The 22,092-nt window shown below is 39.5% G+C and overlaps 2 protein-coding genes across 4 annotated transcripts in view; both read left to right on the top strand.

Annotated features, from left to right (window-relative positions):
- Positions 1 to 856: 856 nt before the first annotated feature.
- Positions 857 to 13,495, top strand: LOC135740139 (suppressor of tumorigenicity 14 protein homolog). The gene is made up of 16 exons (XM_065258219.2): positions 857 to 974; positions 2,709 to 2,899; positions 2,985 to 3,113; positions 3,449 to 3,668; positions 5,456 to 5,598; positions 5,696 to 5,793; positions 5,973 to 6,082; positions 6,694 to 6,827; positions 7,200 to 7,304; positions 7,387 to 7,491; positions 7,742 to 7,855; positions 9,114 to 9,233; positions 10,823 to 11,006; positions 11,093 to 11,364; positions 12,075 to 12,211; positions 12,295 to 13,495. Exons 1-16 carry the CDS (start codon positions 892 to 894, stop codon positions 12,460 to 12,462), a joined length of 2,313 nt encoding a protein of 770 aa, XP_065114291.2. The 5' UTR covers positions 857 to 891; the 3' UTR covers positions 12,463 to 13,495.
- Positions 13,496 to 14,026: 531 nt separating this feature from the next.
- flt1 (fms related receptor tyrosine kinase 1) overlaps positions 14,027 to 22,092 on the top strand; it is a 47,316-nt gene continuing 39,250 nt past the window's right edge. For all 3 annotated transcript variants that reach the window (XM_065258212.1, XM_065258214.2, XM_065258213.2), the window contains exons 1-4: positions 14,027 to 14,284; positions 16,546 to 16,642; positions 16,811 to 17,022; positions 17,931 to 18,058. In XM_065258212.1, coding sequence (XP_065114284.1) covers positions 14,227 to 14,284; positions 16,546 to 16,642; positions 16,811 to 17,022; positions 17,931 to 18,058 — 495 coding nt within the window. In that variant the 5' untranslated portion in view covers positions 14,027 to 14,226. The remainder of the gene's footprint in view (positions 14,285 to 16,545; positions 16,643 to 16,810; positions 17,023 to 17,930; positions 18,059 to 22,092) is intronic.

Raw genomic sequence — 22,092 nt, 5'->3', positions numbered from 1 at the left:
AAAACTGTTTGTGAGAGGGACAGAGCCCGGGCAGGCGGAGTGAGAGGAAGAGCTGTCCTTCAATACAAACATTGTCTGTGAGCTTCCTCACACACAATCAGATGCTCTGTACCTCACTGCAGAGAGTCTGCAGCCAAAAGGGAGAAGAAAGGTAGACCAGGGGACACAGTAGGCCAGGAAAGAGAGAGAGAGAGAGAGAGCGCGAGGAAAGGTAAGGATTTAGGGCATGGAATGAGAGCAAGAGCAGTGGAGTTGAAGCACACTTGGGCCAAAAGGAGCAGTGTGTGCCAGTGCCATGGGAATGGTTGGCATTTGTGTCAGCATTAAGGACAAGATTATAGTGGCTGGGTTTTTTGGCGGGACAGTGTCAATAGTGATGCTCTAATAAACCTGAATATAATCTGTGTTGTACCTGTAATCCTCTTTAACGGTGAGTAAATGAGAAAAGGAATGTGCTACAAGTGTGTGCCCTTGATTATAAGACTTAGCCCAAACCTTCTGCCCGCTCCCTCTCGCACTTCAGTATGACACTGAGCTCCAGACAATGGGGCTGTTGTTGCCCAAAGCTCTTGTTGCTCAAAGCCAATCGCACAAGAACAGCGCTTTTGTGCCAAGGCTGCAGGTCTTGCCCGGGCCACCGATGTCTCACCTTCTTTAGTGATGTCACGCCTTTTGTGGCTGTGATGTCACTGTGATGTCCCAAAATACCGCCACGAGAAAGGAACGAGCGGAAACTTTGTGACCTTGGCAGATGTTATCACTGGTTTGTTTACAACATACAGAAATAGAACAGTAAACAGTACAGAAATAGAATGACCGATCGTTGTGACCTGGTATTTCATGGTGTGTTTTGTCATTTCTTTACTTCCTGACGGTTTACGTGCTTTCGTCATGGATATCTGGAAGTTCTCAGAGTTGTATGATTCATCACCATGGAAGTCGTATTACCAGAACTCAGGAATTATTGCATTTAGGTGAGTCTGTACATAAAAAACACTGTTCTGAAGTGTATCAAAGATATTTTGTCATAACATACACCATTTTGGCACAAAATTAGTATTAATAAAAATTGGGTTATTTTCAATCCAGCGTTGGGTCAGAAAGGGCCAAGCCTACCCGTTGGGTTAAATTAACCAAAACATTTTTATATTTGACACAATTAATAGACCCAATTTAGCTACAGGAACACATTGTTTGTAGAAACAAGGGTAAAATGTGTATGGTAATAGACTTCAAATGTAAGCTAATACGGCAAGTGTATTGCACCAAAAGTGAATGTTTAAAACGAATGACGGTTTAGAATATCATTTGTGGTAGTTGTCAGCATGCCACATATGCTTTTTTTTGTTGTTAAATGAGAATAACAAAATTTAATTATTACTAAATTTATTGACATTTATTGCAGTTGCACCCTTTCACTTCCTGGTTGCTCCACCTGACTTTTGTAACTAATTTACATTGAACAGGCTTCTGGTTGGATGCCAGTGTAAACTTTGCCTCCAGGCGCATAAATAAAATTGGTAATTACAATAAAAAGATAAAATAGCATTTAGTTTTACATTGGTTGTACCACCTGACACAAAAAGTTTACCAGTCTACACATTAGATTAAAGTAGCTATTTTTAAGTATTTCAGAAAAATTAAAAAAATTAATTCAGCCACAGGCATCACCTGGGATCCTTTAAATGATGTAATATCATGTTTACTGTTTATACGCGTTACATTTTTAATAAAAATTGTGGTTGTACCACCCTGACATTTGAAAACATCCTATTATAACAACATCCCAGCTACTGATATTCAGTGGCACCTGGTGACTTCTTTTTTGAGGGTGCTCGATGCGAAGCTCGTCACAACATGTAGCCCGTCATGTGTGTGGTTCGTCATTTCAAAATATGTGTTTGGCGCTTCAAGTGAACTTATGTGCATCACGTGTTTTGTCAAAATAAGTGCCTGCTGCAGACGGGTCTAAAGGGTTTATGATAAAAGAGACGCTCGCGTTTGCCAGATACTCGCATAATCTCATGCGTAATCACTGTTTACTGTTAAGGGAGTGTCTTGCTTGTATTTTGTGAACGTTAGCGTCTCTTTTATCTTAAACGGTTTTGACGCGTGTGCAGCAGGCACTTATTTTGACAAAACAAGTGATGCACATGGTTAACATGACGCAACAAACACATATTTTGAAAAATACGAGCAACAAACATGACACTCCGAACACATATTTTGAATTCGCGCCCCTCGGAAGAGCAGTCACCAGCAGCCACTGCTGATATTTGTTAAATTTATAGGAAATGTTTAAACATAAATAAATGCCAAAGTATTTTATAATTTAAACAACATTTTTAACAGTTGTCTTACTGGTAATTTGTATGGAGAGTTTCCCCACCTACAATGTATATTTATTACTATAAAAAATACTAAAAAATTACTTAAACTATATAGTTTTTATAGAATAAAGTGACACATTTCATAAATGTAATGTTTTAGTAAGTAATGCCCCTGCACATCAAAATATGCACATCATGTCATTGAAACATTTGGCATTACTTTTCCAGCAGCGGTGTTTGTGTGTTGTTTCAGTGTCAAAATGCATTAAGCATCCATTTACGCATGCATTCCCACAATTGAAAATGTTCCCTCAAATCCATGAATTCTATTGTTGTGGGCTTTACCATCTTGTTAAAAGTCATGTGTCCTGTTGACAGTGAAGGAGTGGAAGGTCTTTGTGTCTACTACTGGAGTAAATTCTCTGCTCCTCCCCTTTTTTCCGATGAACTCCGGAGATTGAACCCAAACCGTCTGCAGCGCCGTCTTCCCGGAACCAACAAGGTTCTTTTCAGCAAGAATGAGGAACGCTACTACATGGAGAAGGATACGGACACGCTACGTCTCTTGGGTAGAACAGCATTTCCAATATTCCTCTCTGATTTTTTTAAGTAAAGAAAATATCTTAACATACCATACTGTATGTTTCCCTTCAGGCTTAAATCCAGATGATGTCAGTGTTGGTGATGACGACGACGATGATGATGAAGATTCGGATGACAAGGCGGAAAAGATAAAGAACCCAAACTCGTTGCAGAGTGGCAAGTGGCAGTTGGGGCTTCAGGGTACAATCATAATACACTGTGAAGCCTGTTAAGTTTACTCAAATGATTAGTGAACAGTGACTCATTTGAATTGCCAAACTTATTAAATAAAATTTTCTGTATCCTCCAAGATGCAATTGGTATTTTGAGCCAAGGCCACAAGTAGGTAAGGGAATTCAGATGCAACCATGTCCCATTAATCTTCCGAGTAAACTGCATAGTCACTCAACGCAAGCAGGTTTTACAGTGTACTATCTCAGCTGAAAATCTTTCTGTCATAATTCTTTCTGTTATTGTGATTGTGTTCTTCCTTCAATCATTTATTCTAATCATATCTTATTTTCATTTGCTAACAGCCATGTCTTTTGACCTGTATGCCAAGTATGGTAACAATCGCACTCTCAGTCTCGTGAGTCCGAAAAAGCCGTATTACCAGTGGAGGCTTCGGGTGCCGTCCGGCCACGTTGTGCGACTTGTCATTCTTACACTTCAAGGGGCAACACCAGGTAGCTGCTCTGCCAACAAACTTTCAGCATATGACTTCCTACTGCCACTTCAAAACAAGATCATTGCCAGGTATGTGTGACATAACTGATTAGCCAATATGATTGGTTGTTCTTCCAATGTTGTGTTTTGTGTAAGATCTCTGGTTTGTGTTTTTTTGATTTTTTAAGCATATTTGCTTAATGGCACTATGACATTAACCATTACAATCCTACAAACAACTATTTTTACATTTAGTACTGCTAATATATACATTTTATAAAAAGGCTTGTTTCATAGTGCTTTAACCCTCTTAAGCCAGATTTTTCTTTTCTGTTTACATTAGAGGGCAATGGGGGTCAAAATGACCCTAAAAATTGAAAGAGTGATTACAAAAAAAATTTACTGTGTTCACAATATTTTGATGATACAAATAATATATATATATATATATATATATATATATATATATATATATATATATATATATATATATATATATATATATATATATTTACCACTAAATTCCTCAACTACATCATTAGCTTGCATGTAAAATATAATTTTTTATGGAAAAAATCACATAAATTAAAAACTGAATTTGATTTACATTGTTTTTAGATATTGATCTAGATGTGTTGAATTCGGGCATCTGCTGGTTAAAAAAAACATAATAGAATTATATTTTAGGAAATTAATTATTTTGACCTGCAGAGACCCATTCATTTCACTGGATGTAGCCAACTGCTCACATCACTACGTTAGTGATACATTTTGTGAATTAATGTATATATAAACATTAGAAAGGACATTCAAAATAAATATTATTTCAAATAGTAATTTTTTTGTCTTTTCCCTATTGGATTTGCGCTCTAGTACCAGGCCTTGTTTTCTGTGTTGAAATTTTCAGACTTATTTTGGATGCATTGATTTATTTTTGACAAATAAAATAAATCTTTTTTTGCATTTCCCATTCATTTTCAATTGGGGTCATTTTGACCCCCAAGGGCCTCTTTTGTAAAAAAATTTACACATCTTCAGAACGACAGAATCAAGCCCAGTTTTTATATGAATATTGACAGATAATTTAGAAAAATCATAAAATATTATTCCACTTATATGAAGGGAACCATTTTTTTTAACTAAAGAAAAGTTTCTTGGGGTCATTTTGACCCCAGGGACTTATAAGGGTTAAAACTGTATAATGGTCTGGTAGTTTTTTGTGGTTGGTACTGCTAATGTGCTTGTATTTTTGTAATGGTACCATGTATCCTTTAAGGGCCGCACAATATATTAAAATTATCATAGTATCGCCATAGTATTCATACCGCAATAGTTTGCAATAATTTAATTGAATGGATAGTCAAATAAAAATATAGTTTAGCAAAGAGACTGGCACATGAATGAGTGCTTGTGTGTGCTGAGACATGTGGAAGATGACCAATAAACAGAAAGAATGTAAATGTTTTGATTTTTAAACACACTCTTTTATCTTTAATATCTTGCAGACCTGTACCCTGTATTTATACAGTACCTATTTACAGTATCCTATATGTATACCATACTGTATGTCCCATGCAAAGCTGTTTTGCTACAATGCAAAACTGTGAAAGCGCTATAAAAATTTTTTTTGAATTGTTATAATTATAATACTTAAATAAAAGATTACATTTCTGTCACAGTTTATTACATTATTGTGATGTTCTGAACCCACAAGAGAGATTAAAGTTTTTAAATATGTCTTTGTGCCGAAAGATGTTTAATGAAAATTTGATTACGCTTACTAATCATTTCTAATGCTTACATGACATTTTTCTTCTGTCCATTGTCCTATTGTCATATTAAGCGACTGAAACACCAAACATAATCGTTATTTTCAGATGGTGTGGTCTACCAATATCAGGAACATCCCCTGTGATGAAACTGACTTCGTCTGGAAACGTCATGCTTGTTACGTTTTCATTCAGTCGACAGAGGCAAGGAGCCATCTTCAAAGCCTATTTCCAGGCTATACCCAAAACTGGTGTGTTAATTTGTCTAATTAAGACACTTTCCTTACATTCGTTTTTTTCGCTAAAATGTTTGGAATTCTTTGGTTTCCGTGTTACTCTTTCCTATAGAGTGTGGTGGTTTTCTCACTGCTTGGAATGGCACGGTAACGTCCCCATATTACCCTGCCTACTACCCTCCAAATGTGGACTGTAACTGGAAGATCAGGGTGAGCTCAGGCTAACGGCTTTCCCAGGTTTCCCATGAGTCTCCTCCATAGTGTTAACATGCATGCCCTATAAACCCTATTCAGAGGACTGGGATGCTCCCTCTTTAAGCTGGGGACTGTAGGGTGGGCTACTGCTTTGTGCGAGAGTGCATCCTCTGAGAATCCGGTTTCTTTTTTAGGCTCCGTTGCCGGGATACCTTCTCTCCGTGACCATTGTGATGCTGGACATTCAGGATTCGCCGGCCTCTAGCACCTGTGAGAAAGACTGGCTGGAAATAGGTGGCGTCAAGTGAGTGTCATGCTTTTCATATGCTAATCGCTAGCAAGTACAGTTTGCTACTTCAGTGTGAGAGATGGTTAAATTTTTATGATATGTCATATGATGCATGTATAGAGACAGAGCGCAGCGCGGCATAACCTGTAAACCACGCCCACCGAGGGGAAACAATCCATCCCTCTCCATTGACTTTGTGTTGCGAGAGGCCGCCTCCTTGTCATTTCTGGCTTATAACAAAAAACTGAATAATGCCTAAAAGCTGCTGTGTGACAAGATGTACCGCTAACAATCACAAAACAGATGTGTCCTGTCAAGCGCAGAGAGATTCTGTGTTTGCTTGCTTTTTGAAACGTGCATCTCCGTGCATGCCCTTGTAAGTGTGCGTTCATGTGTGTGCGTCTATAGGGCACCCTGGCCCTATGTGCATGTATATGTGAGTGACCCTGCCTGTGAAAACCAGCTAAAGTAATTTTTGTGATTTCCTGTTTTCTACATAAACTCATCCTACATAATGTAAAGAACATTCTGAAAAAATATAACCTTGATATCTTCAATATTGACAGAGTAAGGTCATGTCAAAAATTGAAATTAAACTTTATGCTTTAATCACATATTTGTCACAGGTTGTGTAACCCCATTGGCGACAGCAGCAGAAAGAGAATTTATTCATCCCCCATCCTGTTGCACTTTCACTCGGATGAATCTTTGACTCATAAAGGTTTCTACTTGATCTACAGAGCCTTCTCTCCTGAAAGTGGTGAGTCCTTTTGAGTTGGGCATTTTAACATGGGGGGTCTATGATATTGACTCGCTTTTGGAGCCAGTCTCTAGCGGCCAGTCAATGAATTGCAGTTTAAGTCACTTCCATGATATAAGGTTGTCCCTTGGAGGAAACACAACTGAGAACTCCAGAAAAGCTATGAAAGAGCATCATCTGAGCAATGCAATTTTTCTCATGGTGGTTCATAATTGTTTTTGGTGGTCTTACCAGTGGACAAGAATACATAGCTTTGTAATTAGCTGAAAAAGCTAGCTGACTACCCCAGCCTGTTTGGTTCAACTTATTGACCAAGTAGTCAAAGAAAACATTGACATGCCTGTAATGAAGATTCTTGTTCCTCTATATAAGCATGTCCCAGGCAGTTCAGATGTGGAGATGGCAAGTGTATTCCTCTTAGAAAGGTGTGTGATGGAGATAAAGACTGTTCTGATGGACGAGACGAGGCTAAATGCAGTAAGTGTATGAGCCGTTACATCTGAAAAAAATTTCAGCCATCTGTTATTTGTCTTTTAATTCTATTTTGCTTCACTCATAGACACATGTAAACCGGGAGAGGTTTACTGTAATGGCCAGTGTAAACCGCACAGCCAGTGTAACACACAATTTACATGCGATGACAGCGGTGAAGAGTCAAACTGTGGTATGTCATTTAATCCAATGAAGGCTTGTGAAGATTGAACTTAGTGCAGTGCAAGTACGCACATACTCAGAGATGTCTGTTTGACCCATTTATTTTTCATTGCCACAGAGGTGTGGAGAGAGTTTGTGGTAAGACTTGACTATGTTATTGTATGTGTGTGTGTGTGTGCGCGTGTGCATGTGCGCGTGCGTGCGTTTACACCCTTGAGTTAGTCAATGTGATTTTTTTTCATAATTTGCCCACCTGTTAGGAGGTAAATGCTACCATATGTGCCCAAACAAAATCTGCCTTCCCAAAGCGTCAGTGTGTGATGGAGTTGTTGACTGCAAAGACCGTAGCGATGAACTCAATTGTACAAGAGCATGTGAGTAAAGTTAATTTCTCCTTTAAGATCAATTTTGCATATACACTCACCTAAAGGATTATTAGGAACACCTGTTCAATTTCTCATTAATGCAATTATCTAATCAACCAATCACATGGCAGTTGCTTCAATGCATTTAGGGGTGTGGTCCTGGTCAAGACAATCTCCTGAACTCCAAACTGAATGTCGGAATGGGAAAGAAAGGTGATTTAAGCAATTTTGAGCGTGGCATGGTTGTTGGTGCCAGACGGGCCGGTCTGAGTATTTCACAATCTGCTCAGTTACTGGGATTTTCACGCACAATAATTTCTAGGGTTTACAAAGAATGGTGTGAAAAGGGAAAAACAACCAGTATGTGGCAGTCCTGTGGGCGAAAATGCCTTGTTGATGCTAGAGGTCAGAGGAGAATGGGCCGACTGATTCAAGCTGATAAAAGAGCAACTTTGACTGAAATAACCACTCGTTACAACCGAGGTATGCAGCAAAGCATTTGTGAAGCCACAACACGCACAACCTTGAGGCGGATGGGCTAAAACAGCAGAAGACCCCACCGGGTACCACTCATCTCCACTACAAATAGGAAAAAGAGGCTACAATTTGCACAAGCTCACCAAAATTGGGCAGTTGAAGATTGGAAAAATGTTGCCTGGTCTGATGAGTCTTGATTTCAGTTAAGTCATTCAGATGGTAGAGTCAGAATTTGGCTTAAACAGAATGAGAACATGGATCCATCATGCCTTATTACCACTGTGCAGGTTGCTGGTGGTGGTGTAATGGTGTCGGGGATGTTTTCTTGGCACACTTTAGTGCCAATTGGGCATCGTTTAAATGTCACGGCCTACCTGAGCATTGTTTCTGACCATGTCCGTCCCTTTATAACTACCATGTACTCATCCTCTGATGGCTACTTCCGGCAGGATAATGCACCATGTCACAAAGCTTGAATCATTTCAAATTGGTTTCCTGAACATGAAAATGAGTTCACTGTACTAAAATGGCCCCCACAGTCACCAGATCTCAACCCAATAGAGCATCTTTGGGATGTGGTGGAAACGGGAGCTTCGTGCCCTGGATGTGCATCCCACAAATCTCCATCAACTGCAAGATGCTATCCTATCAATATAAGCCAACATTTCTAAAGAATGCTTTCAGCACCTTGTTGAATCAATGCCACGTAGAATTAAGGCAGTTCACAGTATTCGTAAGGTGTTCCTAATAACCCTTTAGGTGAGTGTATTTTATGTCTGATTCTTTGCAGATCAGAAAGGATGCTCTCCCACTTCCTTCAAATGTGCTAATGGAAAATGCTTAAGTAAGATCAACCCTGAGTGTGACGGGATTAAAGACTGCAAAGATGGTTCAGATGAGCTGCGCTGCGGTGAGCATAGGGTGCCCTCACCATACCCACTTTACTCTTAGTGATTTCAGCAATGCAAAAGCCTATCTAATGATATAAATTGCTTTACTTTATAAATTGAATAGTTCCAGTCCTTCATTCTGATGGTGTTTAATAGCTTTTGCATCTGAGCTTTTCATTTTTTAAACAGATGAAGTGATTAAGCGCCAAAAATCATATACACTCCAAAAACAAACGTGCTCGTAAAGTGCTCGTAATCATAGGGGAACTCTTTTAAGTACCATATAGCAGTGGTTCTTAACGTTATTCCTGGAGGCCCACTGCCCTGCACATTTTGTATGTCTCTTTTGTCTGACAGACTCAGTTCAGTTCATGGAGATCTCTTCTAATGAGCTGATGATTTGAATCAGGTGTGTTAAATAAGGGAGACATACAAAGGCTATGTTTACACGTACATGGTTATTTTTAAAAACTGAGAGATTTACCTTCGTTTGTGCCCCTCGTTTACACGCAAACGGAGAACTCGCCTCTGAAACCGATTGTTTCTAAGAACTCCGGCCAGAGTGGAGATCTTGAAAATCTTCGGTTGCACGGTTGCATGTAAAGTGAGACAAACGGATGTTTAAGCAGGCAACGTCACAGAGTATGCGCCAGAGCTCGCACCTACGTCAAAAGTGCGACCCATGTTTACATGTGACTGCTACTCTGAACGCTTCCAAGATCACATTTATGTTCGTGCAAACTCGTTTCGTGTGTTTGTATTTGCAAATACAGCTGCTCCATTATGTCGAGGAGCAGAGACGAGTGCTCTGAGGTCAGCAATTTTACGCGTGTTTGACTTCATGCGGCGCTGCAACGGATGATGTCAAAGTCCCGCGAGAGCGATTCGAAATTAGACCTTTACGTATGATTCCTCAACTCGCTCTCGCGGTACTTTGATGTCATCGATCACCTACTGCAACAACTCCTCCCTCCAACATGAAGAACCAGTTCGCGTCACCACCAGCGCAGCCGGTGATTGGCTTACGTGGGCTTGAGCTTCTCTTAACGGCATATATGCACGGGTACGTGTAAATAAACACTTTTCTGAAAACTGACATGTGTGCACGATATTATTTTTGAAACCGGAGAGGCTGAAATGTCCGTTTATGAAAATAACCGCCCACGTGTAAACATAGCCAAAATGTGCAGGGCATTGGGCCTCCAGGAATAACGTTAAGAACCACTGCCATATAGGACCTATGAAGTACCTGTGTAGCACCTGTATAGCACCATATTGTGCTATATAGAACCATATCTGGTGCTATAGTGGTGCTATATCACCCCTGGATGGTTCTTCATTGGTGCTTTATACAGTAGGTGCTATATAGCACTAAACATGGTTCCTCTATGATTACGAGCTCTTAGTGCAATTTAGCACCAATTTTTTTTTGAGTGTACTGTAAGGATGTTTTCTTTGTTTACACATAGCAATAATGGTTTAAAATTATTTTATAATTAAAAACAGATGAATGCAACGTATTATCAGTGTACTATTACACATACAGATCTATCTCATACATGAAATTTTAACTTTTAACTATCACATGAATGCTGTGCTGTTAATGCAGCTTGTGGCACACGGCCCAGAAAGAGGGCAAAGATTGTGGGTGGAAACGATGCCCAGTCAGGCTCATGGCCGTGGCAGGTGAGCCTTCAGATGGAACGCTACGGTCACGTTTGCGGTGCGTCTCTGGTGGGCAGCCGCTGGCTTGTCTCCGCAGCTCATTGCTTTCAGGACTCGGATGCAATCAAGTACGTTTTTTTTCTTAAACATGAACACAGTGTGTTTGATCGCAAAACATGTGACACTCCATACATACTTGGGCATCTATTAACAGGTATTCTGATGCACGATCGTGGAGGGCGTACATGGGGATGCGGGTGATGAACACCGTCAGCAATGCAGCAGCCACCAGGCAGATCCGCCGTATTGTCCTGCACTCTCAATACGACCAATTCACCTCCGACTATGACATTGCACTTCTAGAACTCAGCGCCCCTGTCTTTTTTAACGATTTGGTACAACCTGTCTGTGTGCCCGCCCCCTCCCATGCCTTCACTTCCGGAACCAGCTGCTTTGTCACTGGATGGGGAGTTTTGACAGAGGAGGGTAAGGCAAACTGCAGAAATATGTTCAGTACAAACAGTTCATTATTGTTCCATAGCAGGTAATGCGAGACAGCACACAACCCACCTTGTCACTAAAGCCGTGACTTTATCAGTAGGTGATGAAAAAATGCAGGATGCCCATCAAAAGGAGAAAGTCATGCATTAGATATGTTACCTGTTTTTGGTGGTATTTATTTTTGCATTAGCAAGCTGCTGCGATTGTTGCTGTTTATCGACCTCTAGTGGTGAAATTTACAACTTAAAGGCAACATGTCATGCAAATCAGACTTTTTCCATGTTTAAGTGCTATAATTGGGTCCCCAGTGCTTCTATTAACCTAGAAAATGTGAAAAAGATCAACCTAGTAATTCTCTGCAAGCTTGTGAAAAAATAGGTTAATAGAAATTTGGCTCCCCTTGTGATGTCAGAAGGGGATAATGCCGCCACTTATTCTGCACTATCCAACCACAGCACTGCCATTTAGTGCAGAGATCAGCTCATTTGCATTTTAAAGGACACACCCAAAACAGCACATTTTTGCTCACACCTACAAAGTGGCAATTTTAACATGTTATAATAAATTATCTATATTCTATTTTGAGCTTAAACCTCACATACGTACTCACAACACTTATTTTACATCTTTAAAAACAAACATTATATGACCTCTTTAAAATGCATTTCAACTGAAACCATCAGAGTTCATTTCAGGTGAGCTGGCCACATTGCTACAAGAAGCCACGGTTAACATCATTAGTCACAACTCTTGCAACAAGATGTATGATGACGCAGTGACTCCCAGAATGCTTTGTGCCGGTAACATTCAGGGAGGAGTGGATGCTTGTCAAGTGAGTCTATCCTTGAGTATGCTTGTTTATTTGCTTGAATGTTAATGTTCACTGTGTATTTTTTCACCTGTTTGTTCACACAGGGTGACTCTGGGGGACCGCTGGTGTGTCTGGAGCGAGGGCGGAGGTGGTTTTTAGCAGGCATTGTGAGTTGGGGTGAGGGCTGCGCCCGACAGAACAGGCCCGGGGTTTACACACGAGTCATTAAGTTCACAGACTGGATTCACCAGCAAACTAAAGGCCAGGTGTGATGCACATATTTACACCAGAGAATGCGTAACATCATCATTCGCACGCGTTCAGTTGTGATCAAGAGGCACCAGCTCTCATGGTGCCCACATACTGGGCAAACTTCAACACCTTTGCAGTGGGAGCAGTTTTCCATCAATGTTCAGCGTTTGAAATAACCATCCATGGTCTGCCAGCAGCTTCGCTCCGTGCTGTGATTCCGAATCCCTTAAGCTCCTGAGAACCATCTGAAAACCATGCACTCTCTAAGGCCTCCAGACCGGACTACTAGTGTAGATATTTTAATAAACTGGTTAAAGAAGTGCATGTCATTATTTACAATGGAAGAGTTCTCTTGGTGAGAGTTTTTTGTATAGTATTCATTTATTCATGTTATTGGAATAAATATTTTTAGGATAATTTAAACCCTCAGCATCATGTAGTATGTTTTTTCATTCTCCTATTCAAATTGTCCAACTGTAAAATTATCTGCATGTCAAAAATGGACAAACAATAATTTTAGTTTTTGTATTATTATTACCATTTTTGATTTTGTATTATTGCTATTGTATAATTTGATTGTGTTTTTATTAGCACTCACAACTTATTTTTAGCCATGGAGCTCTCTCCCATTTGGGAAAATGCAATCCCTGCCCCAAAAGACCCCCTCTACTGGTTGTGGTTTGACATTACATCTTACTCCTCAGTACTCCTCCTTATGTTTGTCCAACTGTAAAATTATGTGCATGTCAAAAATGGACAAACAATAATTTTAGTCTTTGTATTATTATTACCATTTTTGATTTTGTACTATTGCTATTGTATAATTTCATTGTGTTTTTATTAGCACTCACAACTGATTTTTAGCCATGGAGCTCTCTCTCACTGGGAAATTGCAAAGCATGCCCCAAAAGACCCCCTCTACTGGTTGTGGTTTGACCTTACATCTTACTCCTCGGTACTCCTCCTTATGTTCTGAAAACCAGATGTAAAAGTCCAAACTGGGAAAATATTGATACTATGTATTTAGTCGTATGAAAATTAGAGTGATATTAAAAAGAGGTGCTACATAAAAAGTGTGATTTGAATACCTCTATTCGTTTCGTATTTTTAATCTTATTTTTTTCAACAACATTTTTTTTAATCTCACGAGAACTGTATTACATGCTAAATTTAATTAGATGTACATGAATCAATTTAAATAATTTGTACTCGTAAAAATATTTAAGTTTTTCCTAATCAAGTTAATAATATATTTTGATTGCTTATACTATTCAATGCTTTAAAAGCCAAATTTCCAGCTTTTTATCACTTTCAATAGTAGGCTACTTTTCCCTCTGGGAATTTCAAGGATTTTAAAGGAAATGATAGCTTACTGTTCCATTGGATTTACTGCAATAAGCTTGATAATAGATAAGATGTTTGAGATGGATGAAGTAGCCTACAGGAGACACACCAGAGCACACTTGGCCCTTGTAGGTCACGTCAGCCGCGCGGAGTGGGTGTGTCAATAAGCGTCACGGAAGCTCCGGTGGTTGTGGGAATTGAATAAATCCCAGCCCACAGTCATAATGGGCAAGAGTTTAACTGGATTTCAAGCCTGGTCCCTCTGCATCCAGAGCTCATACACTCAGGACATTACAGAGGTTGATTGTAGTCCATGTGAAACAGGGGTTTGAGGAGTTTGGTGCTGTGAGGTGAATTGATTCTCTGGAGTATTGGATCTTCACTGTTTGCTATTGTAGGTGTTCATCTCCAAGCAAGGGACCTCAAGCAAGACCAAGAGAATGCTCGATATATTATTTGTGATGATATTTGGACTGTCAGGGCGTGTTCTGGCAAAAGGTAAGTATGTTTATTTAACAAGGAACTACATATTATTTAATTTTATAAAGTTAATATTTTTAAAGTCATTTTTTAAGTAAACCGAACCAAAAAGAGCAGGTTGCGCAAATTGCGTAAAACACGCGCGCCCTAGTACGCGCCTCAGCATCACCATGTGATGCTTTAAAAAGGTGATCACGTTCGTTTTATTTCGTGTTTAGTTGTCAATGATGCATTTAAACACAACAACCAAACCTTAAATCAGACGTGCTAGGGGTTGCGTTATCCCAGGACAAGTTGTTTAGATAACGCAGACCTCTCTGCTCTTACTTGGCATCCGTCTTGGCCCGGGTTAAATCAAAGAGGGCGTTATTTCCTGAGCCTGATGACTTTGTGAAATGAAGTTGTAATATAAATGACTCGGGGGGTCATGACCAGCGCGAGCAGGCAGGAACCAGGACTAATCAGTGTGTTATAGCTAAAACAGACCCGGGGGAGGAAACAGGGGTGAACCCATGTACTGTACTGACTGCGTGAGGCTTTTTTATTGGTCACCACTCACATCACAGGATGGAAAAATGATTAATGGATCAACTTCAGATATTTCCTATTTGCGTGCTTGAAAGCGTACTGACAGGCAACACTGTAAAATATTAATTAAACGTACTAATAAATTGAATAATGGCAATATTAATAAAAATATATTAAAGCATTAAAATGTCTTAACAATACATGCAATTATTATTAAAAAAATGTGAGTATTAATATATAATACAATAAAAGTATTATCAAATATTTACATTTTTGTTCGCTTATTTTATTGTTTATTATATTACAATTCATAACAAAATATGAATGTACGAAATTTAAACAAAATTCACCAGTGTTACGTATTTTTCATAAGTTTTAATCGGATAATTATTGTTTTACATTTATTCTTCTTTTAAAAGACAAAGCAAGAATGACAAAAGCACAGGCAAATGCATTGTCCTCCTAAATTCCTTTCAACTCATTCCTTAACTAGACTACAATAAAGTCCTTTTCCGTGCATGCAACACCCCCAAATGTTTTAAATCCTATTTATTTACATTTTTTTCTGTCGCTTTGACTCACATCTAATCAGTAAACCGTATTTACAGGTTTGTTGGCGTTTAATATAATATGCCGTGAAAAGTTTTGTTGTAATTGGCAGGTTTTAAGCGAGTAATTGAATGCTTTTGTCGGGGGGTTTCTAAAATAGAATCAGCATGTAGGCTGATAATGAGCTTGTTTAAAATACTTGCGGGATACGGTGTGGGAAAAAGTGCTTGCCTTCACTTCCTTTTTACATTGCTCTGTAACAATACCACAATAATGTATAGACGACGCATTAAGTATAAATTATAGTATGGAAATGATGCTATGCAGTTTAACAAACCAATAATCAATGGTAAGACCGTTTCGTTTTCAATGAGATATAAATAGATGATTATTTTGAGTTCTGATTTATTTTAAATGTTTAAATGTGCCCCACTTCCCATCACCCAACAGGTGCTTTCGTTTCTAAACGAGAAATATATGTAAATATATTTAGTATATAGTTGTAGTTATACTAATGTATTTAGCATGTTATCTAGGGCTATTTATGGCACACAGTATTGCCAATATTGTAAATAATTTTAAGCTAGACAACTACTGTAACTACCTGTACAATTATTCAATACATTTATAATAACTACTTTCACACCAGTTATAACTAATTTACGAAAATCGATCATTTGACAACTAATGTAGCAAAAGTATAAATAAGATAGGAAAACAATATTTTCACAATATTTTTACGTTTGAAAAAGTATAAAAACATAATTATATTTTATAAACGTAAATATAGCCTAAATAAAAAAATCAAATAATAAATTATTATGATTTCTGACAGAAGTGAGGATTTTTATGTGAGTTTTTTTTTGTGTGTACCAACTGTATGATGTGTATAAATACTAAAGATTACAAATAATATTTTAGCTTTAGAATTTATCAGTTGATTATGAACAATTTATCACACTGAATGAAATTTGTATTAGCAGACATTGTGGACCTGCTTCATTTGACTTATTGTGTAGCCTGAAATTCCAAAAATAACGTTTTAAATACTAAAAGCCCAAGTCCACTCATGTTTTATATAGTCTGTGTCAAGTAAATGTAGTTAACATCACTATTAAAAACATGCTGTAGTAAATATATTGTATTGATGCATTTATTGCATTATTCAGCATCCTTACCGCATCCTTTTTTCTATCTGAAAGATACAGACACAAAAGGAAGGTTCAGTTCTCCAGTGTTGGATGTTACTGAGAAGCAGCTTATCATAGAGAGAAACCAGACACTTCAGCTAAACTGCAGGTGAGTGACCCACATACTTCATTATATTGAAGATGGGTGATGAAGATTATGGTCCGTTTATGAGGCAAGGCTGTGCATAAAAGTGCATTAAAGATGAGAACTTGATAATCAAACCCCACTGTATGTTGATCACTGAGATGATAACTGATTTCTGCTGTGCCGTTTCAGGGGACGCTGGGAGCTTCAGTGGGTTTTGCCATCAGGTGTCCCGAAAGTCTACAATGGCACCCAGATAGAGGAGTCTAGCTGTGGGAGGAAAAATAACCAGTATTGTAGCCGCCTGACATTGAGTCCTGCTTTAGCTCAACACACTGGGTCTTACCGCTGCAGGTACCGTCAAAAGCAGCGCAAGCAGGCATCTGTCTACGTCTACATTACAGGTAAACATTTTTAGGTAAACACATATACGCCATTCCAGCAACCATTTATAATAGCTGACTGTTTCCGTCTCTTAAGGAAGTTTTGAGAAGCGAATGATATTTAAACACCATTTCTCTTCAGCAACATATCCTGCTAATTGAGTCTCTGGCAAAGTTTCACGTTGCGATTTGTTGTTTTTGCACACATACTCGTCTGTCCTCACGGCTGACTATATTTGAACTGTAACTTTCATTTACGTGCCACCTCGAGAGGACAGAAATAGTCCCAGCTGTTGAAAGGCTCAGCTCCCGGGCAGCCTTTCCCAGGGTACCCGGCCTTATCTATCTCCCTCAGCTCGGCTGTCCGTATCCTGTGCTGCTGCGGGGTGGGGGTTAGTAACAAGGATCGAAGACACTCTGACTTCTTGGCACCAGGGGTGTGTGCATGTTTATTGGGATGCGTGTCTGTGCATGGGAGTGGGCATGCAAGAGCCTCCTGGCCAAGCATTAAGGAAGGCTAGGCACCAAACAGAGGTGCCCCAGGTCGTTAGGTGCGGCCCCCGGTTAGCCAACAAGACCCCCGAGGGCCATCAATCGCTCCAGTGGCCATGTCGATTTAGCCTCACCCTTCGTCTTTTATATTGAATCAAAGCACGACAAGGAAGCATCCAGAGGTCCTTGGGGTACTTTTGTTAAAATGTTCAGAGATTTTTTCTTTCCTTTAACAACACCACAGCGCCAAACAATGGGGTGAACAACACCCAAAGTCTTTCATTGCCACGAGAATATTGCATCTGAGGCGAAAGTGCAACCAAACATGCAAACATCAGAGAGAGAGAGAGAGTTTGCAAGCAAGCTATTTCTCTGCATTTGACTTTGTCTACCATTGTATGTTGTGCATGTTTCTGACCTCAATATTGGCATTTCAGATAGCCAGCGGCCGTTCGTGAAGGTGCAGTCTGGGACCCCAGACGTGGTGTTCATGAAGAAAGGAGAGCCTTTGATCTTTCCCTGCAGGGTCACAAACCCCAACGCCAAAGTCTCATTGGTCAAGGAGGTGAGACTCCAAGTAGACACAATCCATCAAACACATTAACTTTCTCTTATGTACTCTGATTGTTTGTATCTTACCTTACCACATGTCACACTACAGTATATGTCATTAACACATGTTTCACATCTAAAATTCTTACAACCAATAAGAAAATGTAATGGTTAATGTATATAGCCTAAGGATTTTACAATAAGACTACCCAGGGTGACACCTCAGAAATAGAAACTCACCCCCAGAATGACATATTGTACCTGGATAAAAGCTTTTATCGCTTGTCTCCTTATTCTGTTGCATTTGGTTAGGATAAAGCGTCGATATGTCCCATCTTTGACCACAGCTTGCAGGTGCAGTTCTGCATCACACTCTCAGAAAAAAAGGTATAAAATGTGTCACTGGGACGCTACCTTTTATGAAGGTCCATTTTGGTACAGATATGTATCTTTGAGATACCAGTAGGTACCTCTATGGTACCATTATGCACCTTCTTAGTGTACTTTTTTAAAAGGTCCCACCTCAGTGACAACTTTTTGTACTTTCTTTTTCTGAGAGTTCACAGTTTGTGTGTTACCCATTCATTGCAGCTCCTTACATCTACTGTAAGACTTCCACTACTGGAGTTTATTCTCCAGCTGGAATCTCATTCACAAATCAGTCTCCTTTCGGTCCTTATCGGACCATCACTGCAGGTTATAGGGGAAATGTTTGTGCCAGTCCGGATGTGTGTGAGCGTGGGCAGGGCGTACAGAGGTCTTTTTGGCTCAGCGTGACATCAAGTCTTTGAACCGATGCTCAGAGCGAGCGGCGCCCGTGGCTTCCTTTGTCCTGTTGGCACTGCGCTCATCCCAAGAAGATGACGCCAGACCATGGTCTTCCACAGCCGGTGGAATGAACAAAGTCATTTGTGGAATGAGGCTTTGTTCTTTGATACGGCATCATTGTTAAGGCTGTAGATCTTGATTAAGCTGATTTGTAATAGCACTTTGCGTTTTTCGCACTGTAAAAAGTAAAGGATTTGTGAGGCACCATTTAAGGTTTGTTAGTGGCACACTGGCCTTTGGAGAAGGTGGTACAAGGGGTTCTTCACATCCATGCCATAGAGGAACCAGGTACCAATATGTACCTCTGAGTAACTAATATACATCCTTTGGGTACAAGGTGTACTTTTAGAAAAGTAGCCGCCCCACAGAGTGTCGAAGACTTCTTAAGACTTCCTGCAGTAACTCCAAATGCCGGATCTCTGGACGCCAAATCAAGTATCTTTTCAGTTGTACAATGTGAGATGATAAAATTAGGTAGAATGCGCTACTTAAAAAAATAAAATCGCTCTAAATATGGTACCGACTGCCTCAAGAGACTTTAAAAAATAGCCTGAGACATTTCAGGATGATTTCAGGGGAAACGGAAAGGAACAAGTTGACCAGTTCCTCTCGTATTGCCTTTGGCTCCGTTGCAGGATGGAAACTGTTTTAGGATACGCTAACGATATGACATCCCTCTCCTCCCTTCTCCTGAATAAAGCACAACATTTCATTTCTGTTTGCTGTGTTTATGTCCTGACGAACCCTGCGCAGAGATATACAAAAGGTAACCGTTCTATAAATAAAGGACTCTTCCACCCCTCTCAAAGTTGAGCTGTCACACACTGGTAGAGTGTTTTTTTCCTGACTTGGCAGCGTATCTTTAATCTTGCATTTTTCGTATTGGGAACAATACCCAGGCGACTGTGCTCTCGCTGAAGCTGTGAAAGCAGCCGGTGGGGCTCTTCCAGTACTGACCTGAGGGCCCAGTCGCAATGTCTATATCCTGTAGTAACAGGATGTGAAGAAATGGACCGGAGTCACGTTTCCACATCCTCACCTTCCCGGATTGCATGGGAGGAATGCCATCTTAACATGGAGAGAGCAGTTGATATCTTTGTACTGTACTGTAAAGCCTGGAGTATAGTACGTACGTGGACACTCAAATGCACAGTCTTGCAAAGTATAGTTACTTTGACTCTGATTGGACTATACTTCAGCCTTAAGACTCTGTGGTGTGCACAATAAAGGGTGCACACAATAAAAATGATCTGCTCATGAATACATAACATAGTCCTAGATTGCTCAGTAGTACACTGCATTGATCACATGGTTATAAAACTTGCTACGCCTCTTGTTTAAAGACTTTACCTAACTCAGCATGGCTTGCATGGAACAAGAAGAATTTGTGCAGCTCACGCTGTGAGGTGAAGCATTCACCTGATCCCTTGAGACAGGGCAGGACACTTCCACCGTGTCACATCTAAGCCTGAAAACATTTCCTCCATTGAACATGGAAGTAAACAAAATCATAACACTGCACTCCAAGAATTTCTGAAGGACGATGCACTGTTGAACCCACCCTGGTGTTTCCGGGCCAAATCGGGTTAAAACTGAAAGTGCAAGCCTGCTCTTTACCATTACATGTAGATGCGTTTATCCAGAATTACTTATTACAGTATATTACGTGATTAAAACCACGACATTGGTGTTGCAAGCACAGTGCTCTATTGGGTGAGCCACAGGCCACTTTTCTACATTCTAAAGTGACTTAATTCAATTCAATTCAATGTTATTTATACAGTGCTTTTCACAATTGGTAATTGTTTCAAAGCAGCTTTACATTAGTAGAAGCAGTGAAAAGCACAGAAAATCGGTGCCGGTGGTCGTTGGTCAGGCATCAGCTGGGCATCACGTTGAAGGACGGCCAGTATATCAGAGGTGTGTCCTCGGGGTCGAGGACGAGACAGGGAGAGAGAAACAAAATCCTATTAGCGTAGGTGCTGTTCACATGTAATGCAAGTGTCACACAGTGATGTGGTTTAAATCAGCTTGGTTCCAGACAGGCTAACTATTGCGGCATAAGTATGTTACCCACAGATAAGGATTTAGCAAATTGGGTGCCCAATGTGAAGGTATCTATGGTAACTAAGGGTCACCTTTCGATCTTTAAAAGAAAATGAAAGATGTCAGTGCATTAAAGCTATACGTTTTATTAGTGTGTGTGTTCCCTGATAATTGAACCCATGAACTTTTGCGCTTGATCTGCAGTGAAAGTAAATAGACTCGTAAGCCTTCCTTAAAGGACACATATATATTTCATCTTGTAAAAATGTGTATAATATAAGTCGCAGGTGTTCATAGAATGTGTCTGTGAAGTTGTAACTCAAAATACCCCACAGATGGTTTGTTATAGCATGTTGAAAATGCCCTTATTTCATGTGTGTACCTTTAAATGCAAATGAGCTACGCACACCCACACTGTAAAAAATGCTTGTGAAATCTACAGTAATTAACTGTGTTCATGCACAGCAAATAACTGTAATAAAGTTCACAGTGGATTACAGTGCATTCAGTGTGAAATCACAGTAGTGTTTTTAAACTGTAAAAATCACAGTAAAAAGGTATGTGCTGTAGAAAATCACAGTAAATAAAATATCCTGCAAAGATTCACAGTAACCAGCAATGTACTGTAGATACTCACAGTAACCATCATTGTACTGTAGAGACTCACAGTAACCAACATTGTACTGTAGAGACTCACAGTAACCAACATTGTACTGTAGAGACTCACAGTAGGGGTGAGCAGGGGCAAAAGTACAATTTTTCAGAAAAACTTAATTTTAAAAGATAAAGTTTTAGACAGATATATTTTTGCTGTGATCAGTAACTCAAGTGTGGACTATGAATTCCAGGTGAAATTTTGGAAACAAAATGGCCATAGACTCTGTCAGCAGGGACGAAAGTAACACATAGGTGGCTCAAAAGCAGAACAGAACAAGATAGATTTTTGTGTTACACTTGTTTTTAGTAAATAAACATGACTATGATCTCGTTTATATGTATTTTCGGTTAAATTTTGGTTTCATCAAATGTTTCTAAAGCAACCTGACAGTACAAACTTGAATTGTTGAAAAAAAAACATTTTTTAACAGTTTGAACACAATAAAATTAAATCAAATAAAAAAATATACATTTTCAACATAATGCAACAGTATTGGCAGTAGGAGAAGAGTAACA

Source organism: Paramisgurnus dabryanus, chromosome 22, assembly GCF_030506205.2.
Source record: "Paramisgurnus dabryanus chromosome 22, PD_genome_1.1, whole genome shotgun sequence".
Classification (NCBI taxonomy): Eukaryota; Metazoa; Chordata; class Actinopteri; order Cypriniformes; family Cobitidae; genus Paramisgurnus; species Paramisgurnus dabryanus.
The sequence above is the reverse complement of the archived record's forward strand: the minus strand, read 5'-3'. Positions and strand labels throughout refer to the sequence as shown.